Here is a 10,328-nt window from a genome sequence, read left to right as displayed (position 1 = left end):
AAGGTAGTTTTACAGGGGTCTGCCTTTGCTTTCCTCTGAGGTGAGAGAGAGTGTGGCTCGCCAGGGTCAGTTTTCATCGCTGCAAATACTTTGGAGGCAAAACAGTAACAGAACATACACCTCTCTTCCTTGCATTACCTCTTGGACATGATGCAGATTCCCAGGGCCAAGATCCTCTCTGAATGGCAGAGTTTGGCTTTAATCGTCACATATAAAGTCTAATGCAGGGAGTGACCAGTCCCTTCGGAGGAGCAGCACAAAATAGGCTTCTTGGACCGTGCTGCGGTTCATGTTCCTTCTCTGCCATTGTCATGGGAAGACCATCGCTGTCATCGCTGCCTCTGCTTCCCAAAACCAGGCACCAAGAAGCAAGCCTCTCCATCAAAGATGGATCAGCCAGCTGTGGACAAAGCTCTTTCCATGGACAGTGGCAATGGCCTTCAGCGTTCCCCTTTAGGTCAATGGTTCCCACTCTTTGGTCCCACGTGTGTTTTGGACTTCAGCTCCCAGAATTCCTGGCTGTTGTCCAAAGCTAGCTGAGGCTTCTGGGAGCTGAATTCCAAGCCATCTGGAGACCCAAAGGCTGGGGTGACCTTTTGTGGCAAGTTCCAGCTCTGGATTCTTTGCCAGAAAAGGGCCTGCGGTGAGGCTTTGTTCCCAACCGTTGGTCCTCTAGGTGTTTTGGACTCCAGCTCCCAGAATTCCTGGCTGGTGGCCACAGCTAGCCTGGGGTTTCAGGGAGTCGGAGTCCAAAATAACCCAGAGGACCAGAGTTTGGGAATGCCACCTGCAAAAGCCGCAAGGCGTTTCTCTGGAGGCGTGTAGGCTGGTGCTGCTTTTGGAAATACAGGCAATTCTGGGTGCAACTGCTTTTTATTCAGAGCTGAGGAAGGTCCTTTGTTTTGGACTACAACTCCCAGAATCCCCCTCTTGGCTGGGTGGCTCTGGATGCTGCAGTCCAAGAAAAGAGCTTTCCAAGCTGGTGGAGCAGCTACAGCCTTATTATTTTTAAAACCAATTTCATTATTACAGCTCCCTCCATTGTGGAGACTGGTCAAAACAACTTGCTCTGGGAACCCGGAAGCGTTAGGAGGAGGCGGGACTACATTTCCCGTCGTGCCTCGCGAACCTGCATCTCGCCCGCGTGACCCGGCTGGGCCAATCAGAACGGCCGTTACAGACGGGGCTCGCACACCGTTTGTAAGGCGCCATCGTGGAGGCTGCTCGCCCAGCCGGCTCTCCGCGGCGGACGCCGGGCTGGAAACCGAGGCCCTCGAAGCCGGGAAGGTAATGAAAGCAGCGGGGCGGCGGCGGAGGTCTCTCAGGCGAGGCCTTCCCGAGGGTCGGGGGGGGGGGTCTTGAGCGGGCGGAGGAAAGAGACAGGATATGACGTCACAGGCGGCCTGGTCTGGCCTCCCCGACCACGCACGAAAGGGGTTGCTGTGGCAACGGAGAGAGCGGAGCAGGCGCGTGACGTCATTGCCCCGCGTCAGCCTGGGCGCCCTCGTGATGACGTCAACAGAAGGCACTCTAGGCCCACAGTGGCTCCGAAACTTGGGTCCTCCAGATGTTTTGGACTCCAGCTCCCAGAATTCCTGACCGTTGACCAAGCTGGCTGAGGCTTCTGGGAGCTGTAGTCCAGAGCTCCTGGAAGACCAAAGTTTGTGGAGCAGTGTCCCTGAGCATAGGCAGAGTGCTTTCCTTTTATAGACAAGGGGTTGCCCGAGTGAAGACTGGACAGAGATTATTATCATTAATTACTATTATTATTCTAGTTAAGCTTTATTCATAAAGTGCTGTAGATTTGCCCAGTGCTGTCCTTACGATCGATTAAAAATAGATACAATAAAATAAAACTGCCTGTGGCATAATAATAATAATAATAATAATAATAATGAAACTTTATACCCCATTTTCCTGTTGCCAAACAATCAAAGCGTCTTACATCTAAAAATCATTCCAATATACAATGCCTTGTACATATAATATCCCCACCCCCCTAAAAAAGAAGAAGAATTAAACGCATTACAATTCTATTTTGTATCAGTTGAAATAAACTATGAATAATAGAACAGTCTATTATTGCGGAGGGATGATCCGCAAGGCATGATGGGAAGGGAGTTTATTTTCTGTCTGAATGGCTCTGTTCAGGAAAGGCCTTTACATCCTTCTTAGGGCTTTCCTTGAGGCCTCCCTGGAACAACGGCGCTGCGGTTCTGTGTCAGGAATCCCTTGAATTGTGACGCCTTTGGGCCCAGCATTGTGCGTTCTCACTGGAATCCCAGAAGGAATAATGGCGCCATCGGATTCCATTCTTCCTCATCCAGCCATCACTTGCGGAGCCACAGAAAACAGAGGCCTAAAGGACTGTCTTCTGCTCAGTCCTCCTTGATGGATGGCCGGCCGAACTGGCGCATGCTGTTCCCTTGGACATCTGGAATGGAGGCCGGGGTGAGAGTTGGCCGTGGGGGCTACTTTGCGGCCATTTACTTAAGTCTTATACCACCCTCCTGTCTCTGGCCATTCATTGCCAGGGCTCACAGTGAGCCTGTTTATTTAGCCACACAATAAACCCATGAGGCAGGTCTTTATTTCCATCTTTGGAGATGGAAAACTGAGGCTAATAAGGATATAACATAAAAAAACATGATGGCTTCATATTTAGCCTTCAGAACATGGTCACTTTCTTTTCATATGGGAGAGGCAGAAAACAGGTGGGGAAAGCTTGAATCCAGAGAAGAATTGTATGTTATCTGGAGGCAAAATATATCTCATGCCAAATTAGTGGTTATACATTATGGTTACGTCAGAGTCTAGAAGAGAATTCGTTCCTGTTGGGCATTAGCATTTACAAAGAACTCCCCATTGCTACTCCTTGTAGCAGAGTCAAAGAAGTAACTCATTACATTCTTTCTTGCCCTTTCTTTCTTCTCCTGCGCATTACTTTTTAAAACTGTTTTCTCTGTTTATGTTGTTTCTTTATTTGAAAGAGAGAAACCCTTGAGGATGATAAATGGGCGTCAGATGTGAAAAATAACCTGCCAAAAGGCTTCTGGGAAAGCCCATGAGAATTAACAGAGATGTTACTTTAAATGCAACAACCCTTTGTACAAAGGCAGGCTTTTTCAGCTTAATGGCAACTCTAAGGCAAACCTATCAGAGGGTTTTCTTGGAAGCATTTGTTCAGGAAGGTTTCATTTGGTTTTTTCCTTCCTCTGAGGCTGAGAGTCTCCTTCCTTGGAGGTCTTTAAACAGAGGCTGGATGGCCATCTGTCAGGGATGCTTTGATTTGGATTTCCTGCATGGCAGAATGGGGTTGGACTGGATGGCCCTAGTGGTCTCTTCCAACTCTACGATTCTATGATTCTATGAGAGAGTGGGACTTGCCCAAGGTGAGCCTTTGGGCCACGCTGCCAACATTTCACTTTTGCATTCCTCTCTTTTGTCTAGTCTCCATGAAGGATGGAATCTAGTTCCCTAAGGAGCAAAGTTCCAGCTTTCCTGTCGGACTTGGGGAAAGCCACTCTGAGGGGCATCAGGAAATGCCCCCGATGTGGCACCTACAACGGGACGCGTGGGCTGAGCTGCAAGAACAAGACCTGTGGCACCGTCTTCCGCTATGGCACTCGGAAGCAGACCAGCATTGATGCTGTCAAAATCATCACCGGTTCAGACCTGCAAGTCTACTCAGTGCGGCAGAGGGACCGGGGCCCAGACGGACGGTGCTTTGTAGAGTTGGGGGTTTCGGAGACCACTATCCAGACTGTTGATGGGACCATCCTGACACAGCTGAGCTCTGGACGCTGCTATGTGCCGTCGTGCCTGAAGGCGACTGCCCAAGGCGTTGGGGAGAACCAGTGCCAGCACATTAAGCTGGCAGCGAACTGCCAGGCAGAGGCCACCCCCTTAACCCTGAAAAGCTCCATCTTGAACTCGATGCAGGCCCCTCCTGAAACCAAACAAACCATCTGGCAGCTGGCCACTGAACCCACAGGCCCACTGGTCCAAAGGATCACCAAGAACATCATGGTGGTCAAGTGCAAAGCCAGCCAGAAGCACAGCCTGGGCTACCTCCATGCCTCCTTCGCCCACAAGGCCAACCACAGGAATGTGATGGAGCCACGCTTTTTCTGCTCCTGCCAGTCCTTGAAATCCAGCAAGGCCGCTCCTTCCAAGGAGGAGACGGGCCAGAAGTGCCTCCACTTCTTTGCCTGCATCTGTGCCTTCACCAGCGATGATGCTTTGGCTCAGGAGTTTGCAGATTTCCTTACCTGTTATTCTGATGGTAGGTAAGGGTGAGGCATTGCTGTGGGGAGGCTGGATGGATGTGCCAGGCTGCCAGCTGAGTTTGGGGAACATTATTGTAGGACAGGAAGCAAGTTTATTTATTTATTTATGCAGAAAAGCATTTTTAGGTCTTTCCAACCACATGCAAGCCGTCTTTTATGTGGAAGTGAACATGACAGTGACTACTGGTTCCTCTTGTTGATGGTATTTGGCTGTTTCAGTGTATGGCTGTAATACAGGCAGACACTTAACATGTAACACATTCTCTGCATCATTTCTCTCCCTTTCTGCATCCCCAGATCTGAAGCCAGCAATAGGAGCTCCGCCTGTTTGTCCTCCGGAAGCTGTTCTACACTCTGGAGACACCGCAGTCTCCAAGGCAAAAAGGAGGAAAAAAGAGGAAACGTTGGGTGAGGGGTTCAGATTTTGGCTTCTTGCATTGTTGTTGTTCATCTTTAGAGAAGGTTTGTGTTGCATGTTGATCTGGATGGTTCCTCTGTCAGCATGTGCCATGTGCACATGAACCAGGCAGGGCTGGTTTCAAGAGGATGCAATTTTTTGACACTTTAGTTGGGTTTCTGGCAATACTGTCAGTCTCAAAGTGCATGGAGGGCCAAAGACAACATGAGAGAAAGGGAGGAGAATCATTCTTGAGTTGCCCCCTTCCCTGCCATCAAAATCTTGGGGTTTAGCTTGTGTTTAGTATCTTCTGGGAGGCAATTCCCCAGCCTGGGAGAAGCCACCAAGAAGGCTCTATCTCTCATGTTCGCACCAAACTCACCTGTGATGGTAATGGGACTGAAGAAAGCCCTATTCCAAATATCTTAAAATTCACACAAGCTCATGTAGGGAGACAGGGACTTTCAGTCGGCCTGGACCCAAGCCTCATAGGGCTTTATAGGTCATGACCAGCTCTTTGATTTCTTCCCGAAAATGGACTGGTTGCCAGTGGAGCACTTGCAACAGAGTTGCTGTGTGTTCCTCATTATAACTTGCCAGCAGCACTCTGGCAGCCAGTATGGCACATAAATAAATGATGGATCTTTGGTTGATAGTCCCATATACCTTGAAGATATTCTTCCCTCAGCCATATACAAAGAAGCTATGAGAAACTACTGGTCACAATGGACCACTAATTCTGAAGCTGTTTCCACTTTCAATTTAAGGCCTGCAGACAAATAGCCCCCTCTTGTCACAAGACCTGGCAAACAGCAACCTCCGGAAAAGTGGACTGAAAAAGCCATCCGTTGCTTCGCTTAAACGGCAAGGTGAGTTTTGGTTCAAGGAGCTCCCCAAGGCAGCAGGGGTCTTGTCACACACACAACCTCAAAAAGAACTTCAGCAGGAATATTTTGAATGCAGAACTTCTATTATTATTATATACTATATATATATATATATATATATATATATATATATTATATATATAATATATATATTATATGCCACTCACCCTGATCCAGGTGACCTGTAACTAGGGAGATTCAATAGACCTCTGCTCAAAAATGCACTGTATCTCCCCACACAGCGCTGTTGTTGTGATGGGCATTTTGCTAATCTCCAATAAATCTTCAATGTATAATTGTGATAGTCAGTCGGGGCATCTGTTCCTTTGTCCCTGGATGTGTTGTGTCTGCTTTAGTCCGCTAGATGGAGACCAAGGGTCACAAACCTTTCCTTTCTCTCAGTTTGCAGCCAAGGGCTGGATGAGTCGCAGGTGACCATGTCCTTCCAGGAGTGGCTAGCCAGCGTCACTGAGCGGATCCATCAAGCTATGCATTACCAGTTTGATGGTAAGTCCACCTTGGAAACACTTTTTATCACAAAAATCACCAAGCTGAATGCCTCCGCTGCTCTGTGCCTCTCAAATCAAAGAGGTTTTGGGCTCCATTTATCACCCCCTCCATAAATAGTTACAGGGAAGGATCTGCATTCCAGCTTGATTTAACTTGCACAACAGCCTTTTGAGAGGGACTATGGAGGAAAATGGAGGTATTCAGGCTTGCTGTGGAGGTGTGTGGCCTGCAAGGGGCAAGTGTCCCCTGCCCTTATGCACTTGCCCACACTTGCCTTTATGGATTCCTTGAAGATGTTTTATCTCCTAAGCTTGGTTCTGTCTTTTAGGCGACAGTCTATCCCAACCTCGTGTAACAATTTGGGATAACATTTCTATGCATGCACCTTTTCCCTGGGCCTTTTTCCCAACAGCTTTCTTTCCCCAGGCAAACCGGACCCACTGGTGTTCCACATCCCCCACTCTTTCTTTGAGGCCCTCCAGAAGCGGATTTCCATTGGGAGTGCGAAGAAGCGGCTCCCAAATTCAACCACAGGTAACCAGCCATGAGGAGTGTCTCCTAAAAAAACCCCTATGAAATCCATGGGGTTGCCATAAGTTGAAAAGCAACTTGAAGGCGCATACATAAACACCTTATGAGTTGGTCACAGGCAATTGCAGGGCTGTGTCCACGTAGCAAATCAGCTTTCCTGACAAGTTTGTTTGCTTCCAGCTTTTGTCCGGAAAGATGCCCTCCCCCTGGGTACCTTTTCCAAATATACATGGCACATCACCAACATCTTGCAGGTCAAACAGATTTTTGATACACTTCAGGTAAGATCCTTTTATGCTTCTGTCAGCCTTTCATCTAAATGTGAGCAAGTTGGATGACATGTCATTCATTCATTCATTCATTCATTTATATCCTACCCTTCTCCTGCCCAGAGCCCTGAGGAAGTTTACAATAATTTAAAACAAATGTTCAGCTAAAAAGGTCAGGCCCCAGGGTGCTGCCATGGCTTTTGGCTGGAAGGGGGAAGGTGACAGACTACAGTTCTGCAACTGGGGGGAAGAGAAATGGGGTAATGTTTCTTGAGGATATTGCTGGAGACCCAGGAGAGGAACCCCATTTCTTTGACCATATCTGCAGAAGTGCAGCTGGACATAGCCTGGTGGCCTTCCATCCATCTCCTCCTGACCCAGTAAACAGCTGTGGCAGGACCTGCGGGGCTCAACAGTTGCCTTGTGAGTGGAAGCATGGAGCTGCACATGTGGAGTATTAATAATATCCACACTTTGAGGCAGGATCCCAGCCTAAATTCCTGCCAGATTGGGAACTTGAATAACCCTGTAATTCTGAGTGTTAGCGCAAAGTGTTCCATCAACCATCTACAAGAAAGTTTAACATCTTATTTCTTTGGTGGTGGTGGTGAGGCACTAAGCTTAGAGAGCTTGCTGGAGAAGGGCCCAGTCAGGAGGGCCTCCATCATCTTCTTGTCCTGGTCTGTCTTCCCAGATGCCCCTGGAAATAACACGCAGCTTTATCCAGAACCGGGATGGCACCTATGAGCCTTTTAAGTGCCCCAAGGTTGAAGTCGAGAGCATACCGGAGGCCTACGGACGCCTGGAGAAGCAGCCGATTCTCCGTCCTTTGGAGGTGAAGACCTTCCTAAAAGTTGGTAAGTTCACAGAATCACAGAGTTGGGAGGGATCCCAAGGGCTGTCTTGTCAAACCCTTCCCAGTACAGGAGTCCACAACTAAAGCACTCCTACGAGTGGGACACCCCAAACTCAGTTTAAACGCAGCCAACAAAGTAGAGTCGTCCACTTCTCCAAGTAGTCTGCTCTGATGTTTCTCAGCCCTTAGTCTTCTAGATGTTGTTGCACTTTGGCTCCCTGATCTTTGGCCTTGCTGCCTGGGACTTTGGTGAGTTGCAGTCCAAAAACATAAAGAACTAAAGATTGAAGAGCACTGCCCTCTTCCACTGTCAGACCAGGAAGTTCTTGCTAATGTTCAGTTAGAATTTCCTTTCTTGTCATTTGAACCTTTAAGTTTCAGCCATGTCCACTGGAACAGCAGAAAGCAAGCTCCCTCTGTGTCCCATCTCTTCCATTGTTTAATGATAATTGTCACCTCTCAGTGAAATAGCTAAAGTGTATTATATTTGGGGTTTGGAGCTTTCCTGCTCACCTCTCTCCCAGCTCATTTTAGGAATGTCAAAAGGAGCCGAAGTTTCCATGCGTGATGTTGGAAGAGGCTTTGAAATGCTGCTCTCCTCTTTCTGTTTTCCTTCCTCTCAGGCAACACGTCCCCCGACCAGAAGGAGCCAACGCCTTTCATCATTGAGTGGATCCCAGACATCCTCCCCCACTCCAAAATCGGAGAGCTGCGGATTAAATTTGAGTATGGCCACTACAGGAACGGTCATGCCATGGATGGCCAAGAGCAGCGCCCTTCCCTCGAACAGACGCTTGAGCTCATGCCGCTCACCACTATCACTTTTCCTTGAACAATGGGTGCGTTTCATCATGCACAGTTTGGTTTGCACAGACCCCTTCAGCCTTTGCCACCTTTGTGACAGTGGAGCTCACTGCTAAAAGGAAGGCAACACAGCTTTAATGGTGGCGTCCCACTTGTTTTTAAACAGCTGTAGAAGATACCGTACTAAGTCACATCTTTTTCTTTCTAGTTCCCTATTCTGTTGCAGCTTTGGTCTGAGGTTCCTCCAGGTGCTCCCTCTTTCTTGCCTTGAGCCTAATCCATTTTCTGGTCTTTGTTTGTCATGCTCCCGACACATCATTTTGCAAAGGCAACACATAACCCACAAGTGCAACCAAATGTCCGGACGTTGAAACTGTCTTAGAGATGAACTACAGGGCTCTTCCTGGCTTACATGACATTATATTTTTAAAAATTAAATTAAATTGCACCAGCCTCAGTGTTTTGAGATCAGTCTATCTTATTTTAAAAAAACAAACTATGAAGTTGAGTCTCCTTGATTCATATCATGCATTTTAAAAACTAAGAATTCCTCACTAGTGTTGTTGTTAAGCCGGCAGTCTCTAGGAAGGAGGTTAACAATGCAAGGAGCTTATCTTGTAAATGATGTCTTTTCTCTATGTCAGATGGGCTCCTGTCCTGGGTTTGGCAGCCATTTTCCAGCCCTCCTGACCCTCTGACCACACAGGAAGGGTCAGCAGCCACTGGCGGGGACATTTCCATCCAGTGGTGGTCATCTCTGCTCACTTTTAGAAGCTGTTTTTGATACAGCTGTTTATGGGCAAATTCATGCCTACTGGACATTATACTTGGACAAGAATTATTGTAGCATTTTTAAAAGTTGTGTTGGAGGGAACAGTGGGAGCCAAGGACTGGTCCTTGTTGGTGACCAAAGTGCAGCCCTGGGCCTCTGTGTGCCTCCCCCAAGTCTATCTTTACAACCCTCCATCTCCCAGACCACTTTTTCTAGTCAATTCCCTCCTGAAAAATTCCAGGAGCAATTTAAAAAATTGATCATAGGGCCCTTCTTCCCCCTTTTCAGAACAGAAGTGGACTTCTAATTCTTTCATGTTTTCATGTTGTTTTGGACATCTTTAGCAGTCCATGTGGGCCCCAGGGTTCCCTGGAGCAGAGGACAGGTATCCTGCTAAAACCAGCCATTCTCTGGATTGGTTGAATGAGTCAAACTAGGAGTTGGAACCAGTTGAATGACATGTTCTAGGGAAGTGAGCTTGGAATTTGTTGCCATGACAGGTGACTTGGAGGCACCCATAGACTATTTTTCAGAATGGATGAGACGCCAAATGTGTTGTCCTCATTACGGATAAAGGAAAGTACTTTTAAACAACACCAGGAAGCGGTGTTGCCCTGGTTATCTATACAAAGCTACATGTGTTGACCACAAGGCAAGATCCAAAATCTGTATTGTGGCTATATCTTTATTTGGCCAACTCTGTAAAGCTTTTAAAACCACTGGTTTCTTTCGTCCGGCAAAGACGTTTTTAGATTATTGTTTTTTTAATGTGGTAAATAGATGCAGGGATAGAGGTATAAGCCATAAATGTCATTCTCATTGGCAGGAATCAATATTTTTACTACTTTCCTCCTAGCTGCCATAAGTCAGAAATGACTAGAAAGGAACACAGCAACAATAACAACGTTGGGACTTAGAGAATCAGTAAGTCATTCAGTTGAAGAGCACCCATTTCTTTAAAACTTGAAGCTCATTGAAGAATTTAAAATGAGTTCAATTATGAAAGGGAAGGG

At 47.3% G+C, this 10,328-nt stretch overlaps 1 protein-coding gene across 4 annotated transcripts; it reads left to right on the top strand.

Moving 5' to 3' along the window:
* Positions 1-1,160: 1,160 nt before the first annotated feature.
* Positions 1,161-10,328, top strand: C6H2orf42 (chromosome 6 C2orf42 homolog). Of its 4 annotated transcripts, XM_042472077.1 has the most exons (11): positions 1,161-1,287; positions 2,176-2,451; positions 3,451-4,285; positions 4,587-4,697; positions 5,454-5,555; positions 5,976-6,080; positions 6,510-6,617; positions 6,795-6,895; positions 7,578-7,740; positions 8,363-8,578; positions 10,172-10,328. In XM_042472077.1, exons 3-10 carry the CDS (start codon positions 3,463-3,465, stop codon positions 8,569-8,571), a joined length of 1,722 nt encoding a protein of 573 aa, XP_042328011.1. In that variant the 5' UTR covers positions 1,161-1,287; positions 2,176-2,451; positions 3,451-3,462; the 3' UTR covers positions 8,572-8,578; positions 10,172-10,328. The 4 variants fall into 4 exon arrangements, with proteins under 4 accessions (XP_042328011.1, XP_042328010.1, XP_042328014.1 ...); XM_042472076.1 differs by lacking the exon at positions 10,172-10,328 and having other exon boundaries at positions 8,363-9,001; XM_042472080.1 differs by lacking the exons at positions 8,363-8,578; positions 10,172-10,328 and having other exon boundaries at positions 6,496-6,617; positions 7,578-7,720.

The sequence above is a fragment of the Sceloporus undulatus genome, chromosome 6 (assembly GCF_019175285.1).
Source record: "Sceloporus undulatus isolate JIND9_A2432 ecotype Alabama chromosome 6, SceUnd_v1.1, whole genome shotgun sequence".
NCBI classification, from domain to species: domain Eukaryota; kingdom Metazoa; phylum Chordata; class Lepidosauria; order Squamata; family Phrynosomatidae; genus Sceloporus; species Sceloporus undulatus.
Note: the sequence above shows the minus strand (reverse complement) of the source record. Positions and strands in the feature narration are given on the sequence as shown.

Bases quoted from the DNA above. Each gene is read 5' to 3' on its own strand.
- C6H2orf42 (XM_042472077.1), top strand. From the start codon at position 3,463: ATGGAATCTAGTTCCCTAAGGAGCAAAGTTCCAGCTTTCCTGTCGGAC. The intron at 4,286-4,586 runs GTAGGTAAGGGT...CTGCATCCCCAG, and splicing joins CCTTACCTGTTATTCTGATG to ATCTGAAGCCAGCAATAGGA. The intron at 4,698-5,453 runs GTGAGGGGTTCA...TTTCAATTTAAG, and splicing joins GAAAAAAGAGGAAACGTTGG to GCCTGCAGACAAATAGCCCC.